General features: G+C 40.5%; 1 protein-coding gene across 1 annotated transcript in view; it reads left to right on the top strand.

Moving 5' to 3' along the window:
* Positions 1–13,565, top strand: part of DOCK3 (dedicator of cytokinesis 3) — a 572,157-nt gene that overhangs the window by 496,281 nt on the left and 62,311 nt on the right. The window contains exons 28-31 of the mRNA XM_064274461.1: positions 9,367–9,461; positions 11,329–11,404; positions 11,784–11,884; positions 12,138–12,196. Of these exons, the coding sequence (XP_064130531.1) occupies positions 9,367–9,461; positions 11,329–11,404; positions 11,784–11,884; positions 12,138–12,196 (331 nt within the window). The remainder of the gene's footprint in view (positions 1–9,366; positions 9,462–11,328; positions 11,405–11,783; positions 11,885–12,137; positions 12,197–13,565) is intronic.

Raw genomic sequence — 13,565 nt, 5'->3', positions numbered from 1 at the left:
TGCATGCATGGTGTCAGCTGCCTGACAGGCTCCTGGGGCTTGTGTCTGCCTTAGAATGTGCTACTTATTTCGTCCCTAGGCAGAACGGTTATTTCAACCTTTTGGCCTGTGCTCTGCCTTGATTCAGAGCTGAGCCACTTAGGTTTCATAGTAATACATTCCACTGGTTTTCATTTGTGTGATCTTTATTAATCATATTGTGTCAATCAAATATCAGCCGTCCCTTTCTGGTTTCTGATCCTGCCTGCCTTTCCATAGACATGGGTCTCTGAAGATTGGTGTCATTAACTTGTTACAGTGATGCCAGTCTGTCCACTTGGAGGGATGAATCTTGACAGCCCTTGAAGCGAGCCAAAAGACAGCCAGAGCCCAGAACCCACATTCAGGCCAAGAAGTGCATGAGCCGGGTGCAGAGCCTGAAAGTCCCAGTGTGACTGCTCGAGATCATTTTCATCCTGTGCACGTGTTACCCAACTGACTCTCAATCAGAAGCTCAGGCTGGCATCATTCTCTTACTTTTTAATTAAATGTTTATTTTGTCACAGTAATATGTATACATAATTTTAAAAGCCAAATGATATTACAAAGCATATAACATAAAACAGTGTTCCCTTGCTCAGCCTACCCATGCCCACTCCCTATTCCCCAAAGGCAGCCACTTTCAACTCTTTTACTATATTTCAGGAAGCTTCCGTTACTATTTTTTACATTTAAATCATTACTTATTATCTATATTCTTCTTCCCGAAGAAAAGGAGGATGATTCTCCTAAATCACACATATGTCCTTCTTCCCATTCTTCCGGTATACCTTTTTTTAGGGTACACTTTTACTGTGCTGAAGTATACATAAAATTTACCATTTTAACCATTATTGAGTATACAGTTCCATGCCATTAAATACATTCACAATGTTGTGTAGCCATCATGACTAGTTCCAGATCTTTTTTATCATCCCACACTCCGTATCCATTAAACAATAGCTATTCTACTTCCTGTCTCTATGAATTTGCCTATTCTAGAGTCGGAATTGACTGGACGGCACTGGGAGGTACTTTATAGAGTCATACAACATTTGTCCTTTTGTGTCTGGCTTATTTCACTTAGCGTAATGTCTTCAAGATTCATCCATGTTATAGCATGTGTCAGAACTTCATTCCTTTTTATGGCTGCATAACATTCCATTGTATATATTTTTGTTTATACATTCATCAGTTGATGTACATTTGGATTGTTTTCACCTTTTGGTTGTTGTGAACAATGCTGCTATGAACATTGGTATAAAAGAATCTGTTTGAGTGCTTGCTTTCATTTCTTTGAGGTATATACCTAAGAGTAGAATTGCTGAGTCATAAGGTAATTCATGCTTAACTTTTTTTGAGGAACCACCAAACTGTTTTCCACAATAGCTGCACCATTTTACATTCTCACCAGCAACAGAAAAGGGTTCCAATTTTTATATAGCCTCACCAGTACTTATAATTTCTATTTTGTTTTTTAATGATAGCCATCCTAGTAGCTGTGAAATGGCATCTCATTGTGGTTTTGATTTCCATTTCCCTAATGACTTATGAAGAAGCCCTGGTAGTGCAATGGTTAAGCACTTGGCTGCTAACCAAAAGGTTGACAGTTCAACCCCGTGCATCAGCTCTGCAAGAGAAAGACCTGGCAACCTGCTCCCGTAAAGATTACAACCTAGAAAACCCTATGGAGCAGCTCTACGCTGTCATATGGGGTCATATGAGTTGGAATTGACAGCACACAACAAAAACAATCACTAATGATGTTGAGCATCATTTCATGTGTTTACTGGCCATCTGTAAATCTTCTCTGGCAAAATGTCTGTTTAAGTTCTTTACCCAATCTTTAATTGGGTTGTCTTTTTGTTGTTCTTTATATATTCTGGTTATTAAACCCTTATCAGATGTATGATGTCTGAATATTTCTCCCGTTCTGTAGGTTGTCTCTTCACTTTGTTCATAAAGTTCTTGATGCATAAAAGTTCTTAATTTTGATGAAGTCCACTTTATCTATTTTGTCTTCTGTTGCTCATGCTTTTGGTGTCATATCTAAAAATCTATTGTCAAAAGCTAGGTCCTGAAGTATTATCCCTGTGTTTTCTTCTAAGAGTTGTATGGTTTTAGTTCTTACATTTAGGCCCTTGATCCATTTTGAGTTCATTTTTGTATATGGTGTAAGGTATTATATTTGTACATCTACGTTCTTTTTCATTTGAATATTTCATTGTCCCAGCACCAGTTATTAAAGAGACTATTCTTTCCCTATTGAATGGACTTAGCACACTTTTCAAAAATCATTTGGCCATAGATGTATGGGTTTATTTCTGGAATCTGAATTCTATTCCATTCATCTATATGTCTATTCTTATATACCATTTCCAATAAAGTTTTCATACATTTTTATTTAAACTGTTAATCATTTTCTTTATTACAGCTAGGTAAGTACTATGGTGAGCTAAGAGCTATATTATGGTTACATTTTCTTTCTTGTAAAACTTTTTGTTTTTCTTGAAATTTATTTTTTTATGTTCTTGTATTCGTTTACCATATGATCTCTTCAGTACACCAGGTTACACGCTGAGTTAGTCCACGAGGTGTCCTCCATGTTGACAGACCAGCTGGAACAATGTGAGGAGATGACTCGTATTGGTTCAAATGTTGACAGAGCCAGCAGTTGGTCTGATGGGTAGCTCTAGCAAAAGCCTGTATCATTGGGGCCCATGGATGAGGGGCCTGTGCATCACTGTGAGATAATCTGGGGAGAAAAAGGGACAACATTAACAATTTCCCCCTTCCCTCCTCTTATCTCCTATGGACTTGAGGTGAGGGTTGACCGGGTATAGCTACACAGGCTGTCTGTCCTAGTCTTGAGGTAGCAACCTTCGTGGAGACCCAGATCTTTTGTCAGGAACAGTTTATACAAAAGTAACACATTTTATAGAATAGGCAGTTTGATCAAACATATGGTGCAAATAAAAAATGCCCTTGCAGAGAAGTGCTGCGTTGAGACCCCAGACTGCTTGCCTAAGCTGCATGGTTCAGTCCAGGTTGTCTTGTCCCCTCTCATCAGTTGTTTAAGCCTGTCCATAGAAGTGCTCAGTCTCCCCTACGGCTTGGGGGTAGTATAGAGCATGAAGAGTTCATTCAAGATCTGGTGGAAGCCTCTATATATGATAAGAGGCCCCAATATGACTTACCTGCCAAGAGCACCCTGGCCTGTTGGACTGGGAATCTTTCCCTGGGCAGGTTTTAGCCTTGACCAGGGTCTTACAGGCACGTCAGCTTTTCTGTGCTGTTCAGCGTTTTCTGATGACAGTAGCACTCCATGCACGTAGGCCCAGTCTAGGATGGTGTGTGAATCTCCATGGGCCGTCCTCTCTTAAATCCAGGAGGTGGTCAGTTGCATATCTCTTGCTCTGGAGCAGAGAATGCTTCACCTTCTGCAGTCAGTTGGCAAGAGTGGTCTGCCTGTTGTTTGTTTTCCCGTCTCAGCATAGAGAGTTTTCTGGTGACCATCCACATGAGTAACAACAGCTTATCAGGAGCAGAAGTAATATTTATTATTATTTTTGTCCAGATGTTTCATCCCCTTAGGGGCTTACTTTATATGGCAATCTATGGGTTGTCAGTAGCCAGATTGAATGGCTAGGCTATTAGCTATAGCCCATGTCATAGTTTCTATGTGCCCCACTAAAAATGGCTGTAATGGCAGCAGTTCCTGTCAGGGCATGAAGGCAGATGTTAACAAAGGTGCACAGTAATACCTCAGCATCATCAATACATATAATACAGGTTTGTAGGGGCCCCGGAGGGACTTATCCATAGTCAAGCTTAGGCAAGAGTCTCAATGTTGGTGACCTCAGACCCAAAAGTTTTCCTCATTTTGGTGCCAGATGTTGTAGAGATTATAGTCACCTGTGCAATGGTATCTAAAAATCCAAGACATGCAATTCTTTTTATTTTCTCATTGAATTTTAATTTTAACATAAAGCCTTTGGTCCTCCCTGGTGACAGAGAGACCTAGGCTTAATCTTCAGTCTTAATGATTTCTGCAAGTCAGACGATCTGGGAAAGGTTGGCAGAGCGTCAGTCATTTGTGGAACCACGCCTCCACCATACCAAGTGCAAGCCTGGGTTTAGCCCGGTTGCGTGGTAGTTAGAAGGCTGGCCCTCATATTTTAGTTTTCCCCTCACTGTTGCAGCTGCAGCTATGTTGCTGCTTGATCATCTTGGCAGGAGCAGTTAGCAGAGAATTCCGGAGTGGGCCTCTAAGTTCTCTTCAAGGCCACACAACAGAGCTATCTTGAAGGGCTTTTTATTTCTTTTTTTCTGCTCTTTTAACTCTTGCTTTGAGCTGAGTGTTGCAGGGTGTTTTCAGCACCAATGACCTGCTTAGTCCCTCCAGCTATCTTCAGTCCTGTCTTTGGAGGGCTTTGAGCAATGGCTAGGGGATTGTTCCCCTAGCCCCTGAATCCCCCATCTTTACAAACCTGCAGGTGAGCATTTCTAATTGCTCATCCTGGTCTCAGACATGGCTGCTCATACATCAGTCATGTCCACACATAACTGCCGCACATCTCTTTTTTTTTTTTTTAACTGTTAACTCTTCCAACAAAGCTCTTAAGTGCGTTTCAGGAGCTAGCTGGGCTTAGTGGCCTGCTGAACAGCCCAGAGCAGCAGCTGTCCCACAGCCACCACTGCTTTCCTAGCTTCTTCTCTACGTTTATGAAGGCACTCATCTGCCCACAACTGGACTTTGCTGCTTGGTGTTTTCCGGGCCTCCACGTACGCAAGCAGTGATCCACTCACATCGAGCATACAGGCCGGACCTCCCCACATGGAGGTTGCTGGCCAACCCAGGATTTCCCCCGCAGATGCCTCACTCCTGCTCACCATGTCCTTGTTCTCCTGACTGGGTTGCCAATTGTCCAGACATGGACTGGTAACATGAAACTTGCCTCCAAAAGTGGACTGTGCCTAGAGACCAAAGAAAGAGGCGGGCAACTCCAGTACGGCAGCGAAGGAGTTTATTAGGGAGATTTATGACTTCATATAGTCCGGTTTCTCAGATTATTTGCTTAGTATACAGATTGAATAAGTATGGTGAAAAGATACAATACTGCCACACACCTTTTCCAATTTTAACCACACAGTATCCCCTTGTTCTGTTCAAACGACTACTTGCTGATCTATGTACAAGTTCCACATGAGTAGAAGGAAAATCAAAACCACAATGAAATATCACATCAAAAGTGAATATAATAAAAAAGACAAATATTAGTATTAATACTTCTTTTTAATCATTTGGTAAAACTTACCAGTGAAACCATCTGGTCCTAGAATTTTCTTTGTGGGAAGCTTTTTAGTTACTAATTTATGTCTTGTGACAGATCTATCCAGATTTACTGTTTCTGCCTGAGTCAATTTCAGTAGTTTGTGTTCATTTCGCTCCAGGTTATCTAATTTGCTGGCATACAGTTGTTCATAATGTTCCCTTACAGTCCTTTTTAGCTCTGTGAGATGGGCAATGATTTGCTTTGTTTCACCCCTAAGTTTAGTAATTTGGTCAGTCTAGCTAAAAGTTAGTCAATTTTGTTACCTTTTCAAAGAACCAGTTTTTTGTTTCATTGATTTTCTCTTTAAAAAAATTTTTTTTATTCCATTTATTTCTGCTTTAATTTTATTATTTCCTTCTTTCTACTTGCTTTAGATTTAAGTTGCTCTCCTTTTTTAGTTTCTTAAGTTGGAAGGTTAGGTTATTGACTCGAGATTATTTTTCTTTTTTAACATAGGCATTCAGCTATAATTTTTTCTCTAAACACTGCTTTAGCTTCATCCCATAAGTTTTGGTATGTTGTTTTCATTTTTATTCATCTCAAAATATTTTCTAATTTCCCTTGTGATTTCTTTGACCCGTTGGTTATTTGGGAGTATGTTGTTTAATTCCACATATTTGTGAATTTCCCAAGTGTTTTTTCTGTTACTGATTTCTAATTCCATTCCATTGTAGTTAGAGAAATTCAATCATTATGGGCAAGCATATGACCTATCCTAGACAGTGTTCTCTGTGCATTGGAGAGGAATGTACAATCTGCTGTTGTTGGATGGAGTGTTTAATAGGTATCTGTTAGGTCTAGTTAGCTTATGATATTGTTCAAGTATTCTTTTTCCTTAGTGGCTTTCCGTGTAGTTGTTTTATCCAGTGTTGAAAGTGGGACTCTGACTATTATTGTTGAATTGTCTGTTTTTCCCTTCAGTTTTGCCAGGTTTTGCTTTATGTGTTTCAGGACTCCACTTTTAGATACGTATATGTTTACAATTGTTATGTCTTCCAGACGGATTTACCCTTCACCCATTTGGATGTGTCTAGGAAACTTCTATGCTTTTGCTTTGGTCCACTTGTGCTGACTTCCCCTATATTGTGTGTTGTCTTTCCCTTAACCAAAGTTGGCAGTTGTCTATTACCTAGTTAGTGATTTCTCTCCCCCTCCTCCCTACCCTCATAATCATCAAAAAATGTTTTTTCTATGTGTAAACCTTCTCTTGAGTTCTTATAATTGTGATCTCTTACAATATTTGTCCCTTTGTGACTGACTTATTTCACTTAGCATACTACCCTCCAGGTTCATCCATGTTGTGAGATGTTTCACAGATTCATTATTTGTTGCATAGTATTCCATTGTGTGTATGTATCGTAATCCTTTACTACATGTTTTTTAAGTTATTTTCTTAGTGGTTGCATGGGAATTGCAGTGAACATCTTACCTTAAAATGATCTGGCCCAGATTAATACAAAAACTTTGTCCCAATATAGTTCTGTTCCCTCCCCCTCCTTTTACTATTATTGTCGTACAGACTACATCTTTTATACATTATAAGCTCATCAACACAGTTTTATAATTATTTATGCAGTTGTCTTATAAATCACATAGGAGAGAAGAGTTACTAACAAACATGCATATATACTGACTTTTATATTTAGTCACCTTCCCCAGTGCTCTTTTTTTCTTCATGTAGATTCAAGTTTCTGTCTAATGTCCTTGGATTTCGATCTAAGGAATTCCCTTTAGTATTTCTTGTAGGGCAGGACTGCTAGTGACAGATTCTCTCAGTTTTTGTTTATTTGGAGATGGCTTATTTTTCACCTTCATTTTTGAATGGTAGTTTTATTGGACATAGAGTTCTTGGTTGACAGTTTTTTTTTTTTTTCTTTCAATTCTTTGAATAAGTTGTCCCACTTACTCACTGCCTTCTAGACTCCTTATCTGCTGAGAAGTACATGATGAATTGTTCTTCTCTTACTGTTTTCAAAACTCTCTCTTTGGTTTTGTCTTTCAGGTTTGACTATGATGTGTCTATGTGTGGATCTCTTTGAGTTTATCCTATTCGGAGTTTGTTGAACTCTTGGATTTGTAGATTAGTGTTCTTCTATCAATTTGGGAAGTTTTGGGCCCTTCTTTCTTCAAATATTCTTTTTCCCCTTTCTCTTTCTCCTCTCTGACACTCCCATTATGTATATGTTTGTACACTTGATGGTGTCCCATAGGTCTCTGAAGCTCTGTTCATTTTTCTTTATGCTTTTTGTTTCTGTTCCTCTGACTGGATACTCTCAATTGACCTATTTTCAAATGCACTGATTCTTTCATCTTCCAATTCAAATCTGTTGTTGAGCACCTCTAGTGATTTTTTTCATTTCAGTGTTTGTACTTTTCACCTACAGAATTTCTATTTGATGCTTTTTAATAATTCCTATCACTTCAATGATGGATACTCTCCATTTGGTGAGACAGTGTTTTCATATTTTTTATTATTTAGGCATGGTTTCCTTTAGTTCCGTAAACATATTTATAATAGTTAATTTAAAGTCTTTTCCTAGTAAGTCCAACATTTGAACTCTCTCAGGGAAAGTTTCTATTGACTGGGTTTTTTTCCAATGTGTTTGCCATTCTTTCCTGTTTCTTTTTATGTCTTTTAATATTTTATTGAAAACTGGACATTATAAATAATATAATATGGCAACTCTGGAAATCAGCCCCCACCTCATGCTTCCCCAGTGTTTGTTTTTGCTTTCTGTTGTTGTTGCTGCTGCTGTTTGTTTAGTGTCTTTCTTGGACCAATTCTGTAGTGTCTAGTCTTTGTCATGTACAGCCACTGATAGCTTAATGGTCAGCTAATGATTGGACAGAGATTTTCTTAGATGCCTGAATCAGTAAGTCTCCCACACTTTATCAAGGGGCTCTGTGTCTGTGTTAGGGCTTAGCTTAAGTGCTCTAGCAGTTTACAGCTCTGCCTTAGCTTTCACCTCCTTCTTGCATAGAACCTCAAGGTCAAGCAGAGGTCAGGTCATTCCTGGGAAAGTACACAACCCTGCACATGTGCATGACTCCTGGAATTCAGAAATACTTCAAAGCTTATCAAGGCCCTGTATAAACATCTAATTTCCTTTTAAGTTTTTTTGTCCAGTCACTTGTTTGCCCCAAATGATACAGTTGCCTCATGCAGCTGGAATGTTAAACAATTAGGGTTGATTTTTTTTTTTTTTTTAAACAAACATTCTAGGGATAGGGAATTCCTCAGTAAAGACAAGCCCTGTGAATGGGGATTTTCCAGCAAGCTCCAAACAGGTTAAATAGTGCAATTTTCTGGGTATGGAGCTTTTTGGAGACCTCTAAAACCATTCTGTCTCCTCCAGTGGTTGCTTGGCTCTTGGTTTTTACAGCTATCATAGTTCTGCAACTGCTGATTTTCAAGGCTATTGTGGAGCTAAGACGAGAAGAGTTGGGAGTAGGGTCTGTTAGATAGCAAGAAAAGCTTGCTATTCTTACTGAGATCCAACCATTTTTATAGAGTAAATACTCCTCAGATTATTGCAAGCCTTTTGGTTTTTAGAGTTTTGACAGTTTTGTCATTGTTCTCACTGCTTTCATGGAGGAATGGGTCTGTAGAAGTCCTTATTCCACCATTATCAAAGTGCTTCTCGTGTTAATATAGTCTTAATATCCAGGAAAAGAGCTATTGCAATCAAGCACTCAGGAGCCATACCCCAGAGAATGAGACTCACTGATTCAGTTGGATACCAGTTATGTTCTCCTTCCCTGGGCTCTGGACACTGGCCTGAGTGGGTACAGGGCTGCCTCTGATCCGCCCAATTTGAGGCTGCTTCTGTTGGCCTGTGAGAGTGAACAGGTATCGCTGTCATGTAGCCCTCTGAGAAAGGAGCAACTCACATAAGGAACCAGAATCTCATCCACTGGTCCCAACCACTTCATGGCCTAGAGACCAGGAGGAAGTGCATGCTGCAGTGGTGGTGGTGGTAGTGTCTCATGTCACCTCTTCCTGTTGTGTCAGGAGTTCCTGCTGAAGATTTTCTGTGTGTTCCGGAACCTGATGAAGATGAGTGTCTTCCCTCGTGACTGGATGGTGATGAGACTGCTTACAAGCAAGTGAGTGTGGAAGCACACTGCACCTACATCCACAGAGCTATTCTCAGACCAAGGAGTGTACGTGTGTGTGAGAGAGAAAGAAAATCAGTCCGAGATGAGAGCTAAGGCTCTGAGATCAGAGAAGTGAGGGTGGATATGAAAAATGTTGAGAGGCATAATCAGCAGGACTTGGCCATTGGCCGTAGGTAGAAGGAGAGGAAAGAGTTAGGGATGATTCAGAAGTGGAGCCTAAGTGCCTGGCAGATTGTGGTGATGCTCATAGTAAGGATAGAAATGGAAACATTAAGGATATAAAATATAGTACCCAATGAAGGAGACCTCCTCGAGGAAGTGCTGCTCTGTGGGCAATTGACCTCTGCTGCCCTGTAGCTTTAATCAGTGTCTCAAGCCCTCTTTCCATTTGTGTTGTCACTAGACAGTGCTTACCTCCCACTGTTAGTGCTAATTACCTACCTGAGACCTAGCTGTGGAGCTCTGACCACTTCTGACTGTGGCCACAGGATTCACTCTAACCCCAACCTGCCTGCCCCATTCATATTCCCAGCCTGTGCTTCCTCTTAGCAAAGTAAACGAGTGATGGATATAGTAGGTGGCTGACTTATCTGGTCTCCCTCCACTCAGGAGAAGGCTACTTTCTAGTCAGCTGCCTCCTTGCACTGATCTGCCTTTTAAGTTGGCATTATACAGAATGTAGTGGAATTATTTACACTAGACATGGTACCGGAATGGTCTTTCCACTTTGAACATTTTGAAGTGTGCTCTGTTGTTTTTTTTTTTCAAAACTGCAAACATTTTATACAGAACAGAAAAGTGGTTATAAACAAAGTTACACAGATACTTCATCAAATAATGTATTCTCCATTTAAATCCCTCTTGTTTCTGTCTCGTAACTCCACACAGAACACTTTAGCCTATCCTGCAGAAGCAGCCCTTTCCAAAATTTTTACCCTTCAATTTTGTTACCCCTCTACTGGTGAACTAGTCACTCTGTTTTTGCCTGTCCTTCTGCAAAAAAGCCCCAGTGGCCACTGTTAGACGTAACACCTTTGCCGAGCAGCCATGTTCATCTGTAATCAAGCTCTTACCTGCCTGTCCCACTTCACTTCCTCTCCATCCCTTTCCTGGGTTCCAGCAGCCCAGTCTTTCTTTTGCCCCTTATGTATGCCAGGGTATTATTCTAGACCAAAGGCTGACATCAGATGACTCATAAATAAAAGTAATGGCATACCACAAAATCAGGGATTTAATAACTATAAACTCGTATTATCAAATAGTAGAATTATGCTTTTAGTCCTACGTGGTAGTCATAATATATGCTGATAACACATAGGTCCCAAAAGTACTAGAATCACTCTTTGAATTGAAGGACACCGTAGGGAACTGTCAAGCCCCACCCCCTTACTGAGTTTCTGTTAAGGGTGTTAAAAAAAATTAGAAACAAATAGTGGTAATGATTGCTCAAAATAGTGAACATAATTGATGTCACTGAATTGTACACGTAAAAAAATGGTTGAAATAGCAAATTTTTTATTATATTTATTTCACCACAATAAAATTTTTTAAAAACCTTCCTTTTATAGGCAGGGAAACTGAGGCCCAGAAAGAAGAAGCACTGAGGCCAGGTAATAGCCAAGCTAAGTCTAGAACACACTGATACCCTGTGCTATCCCACCAACTATGGGGCATTTCTCTGAGACTGGTTTTCTGTGGGATTCGTGCCATCAGTCTCTTTCCTTATAGTCACATCTTCCATGGACGCGAACTGTACCTGACAGATTTGCACACAGGCCCTAGACAACTGCTGCTGAGCTGTCAGATGCCACTGTGAGTTTTTTAACTCTGCTAACACCTTGTTTCCTTACCGCAGTATTATAGTTACTACTGTCCAGTACCTGTCCTCAGCGCTGCACAAGAATTTCACAGAGACAGACTTTGACTTTAAGGTAGGAATTCCATAAATCTGTCACTAGCTTTGTAATAACCCTAGAAAACCAAAATCCAAGCTCACTGGTTTTTGTTTTATTAGTATATTCTTAGTATCAAACAGCTTTCAAATCTGGTAATGATTAGAATATGACCTGGAAGCTCCTCTGTTGAAGGTGCTGGGAGCCACACAGCCATGAGTGTGCTTTCTAGCTCAGAGCCAATACCACTGGCTTCAGAGGAATCCCAAAAGAAAAAGTCTTCTTGGAATGGATATTTAAAAAAGAAAAAAAAAGTTAGTGTCTTAAGATTGTAAAATGGGATCAGTACTACATGTATGTATTTAGGAACTTTCCCTGCAAGATTAAGGACATGTTTCCTCTTTCTCTGCCTTTGTAGGTGTGGAATTCTTATTTTAGCCTGGCAGTTCTGTTCATAAATCAGCCAAGTCTCCAGCTAGAAGTTGTTACGTCAGCCAAAAGGAAGAAGATTCTAGATAAGTAAGACAAATATCCTCTATTCACCTCCCTACCTCGTGCCCAGGTAGTGTTATGTTTACATGAGAGGCTGCATCAGAAGTCCACAAATTTCTCACCAGGGTAGCTTCCCAGGGGGCCAAATGTGAGAGTTCATTCAAGAGCCAAATAACCTAGCATTTTGGGAAGCATTAGAAGCAAAACTACTAGCCTTACTGGGTTTGCAGCCTCTGCACCTTCTCCCACTAACATCTGGCCTCTGTGTTACTTTTCCCAGGTATGGGGACATGCGTGTAATGATGGCTTATGAACTGTTCAGCATGTGGCAGAATTTGGGTAGGTCTTTTCTCCCTACTCTTACCGTCCACGTATTCTATAGCCAAATAAAAAATGACAAGATTGGTGACTTTCCCCAGGTTTTATGAATGTCAGTTCAGACTCAAGAGATTTTTACATATCTTTAATATAGCGCTTCAAATGGGCAGTGTAGTAGATGTGCACAAAGCCCTTGGCAGGGAGAGCTTGGCTGAGAAATCAGGCACCAGCAATACATATGTACAGTCTCTTTTTTGAGAGTGAAAGTCAAGAGGTGAGTAAGAAGAGGAGGGCTCTAGTAGTTTTTTGAAGTTTGAAAACTCAGGCCTGTGAGATCCTCTCTGCAATTCGTGTCTCAGGCTGGATGTTGCAGGCTCAAAAGGGTAGATCTTGGAGATACCCAGCACATGCGAAAGGGCAGATACTAATTTTAATAAAACTTGAAATGCTTCTTGGGTCTCTGATATTCAGGCATCCAGGTCAGGTGTCTGGCACCAGTTACATCAAGGAACACGTGCTAAGGGAATAGCAGCCTCTGGGTGAGGTTAATTTTGGCTTCCACAGATTCTCGTCAGAGCTTCTCTGACAAAACTGCTTTTGGGTCTGAAAGTGTCAGAGCAGTGTTTTTGGTAGAATCCTTGGGTTGCCCTCAAGACTGGGTGGGCCATGCTATGGTAAACTGTAGGGTTCTGAATGACCTGTGAGGAGGCCAGAAAAGCTGCTGTTACTATTCCAAATGAGGTCAGCTTTCAGCTGAGCACATGGCTTTGAAGACTTACGAGTTATGATGGTAAAATCTTAGATCCTCTAGCCACCAACCCTAGAGGCAGCAAGCAAGTTGCAAGACATCCCTGCTGGTGCTAGGACTCTCCATCCTTGAGTAGGGATCCATTTCCCTAAGCAGCCTTTCCAGCTTCAGTACTCTTATTCCTGGCATGCGTCTGAACTTTAGTATGGATTCTAATCCTGAAGTTGACTCTGAAATTCCCAGGAATGCAAGAGACTGGCAACTGTACCAAGTACCAAGATTGGAAATATGCAGAATCAGTCTCAGGGCTAACGTTTACTCCTTAGATAAGCTTTCAAAATGGAAGACATCAAAAAACATGCCAAATTTGCCTGATAAAGCCATTCCTGCCTCATCACTTTTGGTGTAAATGGCATTTTCTGGTCCCTGACAATTGGCTTTACTTGGATGTAGCAATCATTGCACACCCCCCAAATTTTGTGTCCTTCTTAGTCTCTGAAGGATTAAAAAGTAGAGCTCCTGAAAAATGGTTCACTCAGTTTCACCATTGCAAGTGAGAGAAAAGTCCTGTCCTATGGTCCTCAGGGAGTGCCTAGGTGGTGTAAATGGTTAATGCACTTGGCTAACCAAAAGGTTGGAAGT

This window comes from Loxodonta africana, chromosome 22 (assembly GCF_030014295.1).
Source record: "Loxodonta africana isolate mLoxAfr1 chromosome 22, mLoxAfr1.hap2, whole genome shotgun sequence".
Classification (NCBI taxonomy): Eukaryota; Metazoa; Chordata; class Mammalia; order Proboscidea; family Elephantidae; genus Loxodonta; species Loxodonta africana.
The sequence above is the reverse complement of the archived record's forward strand: the minus strand, read 5'-3'. Positions and strand labels throughout refer to the sequence as shown.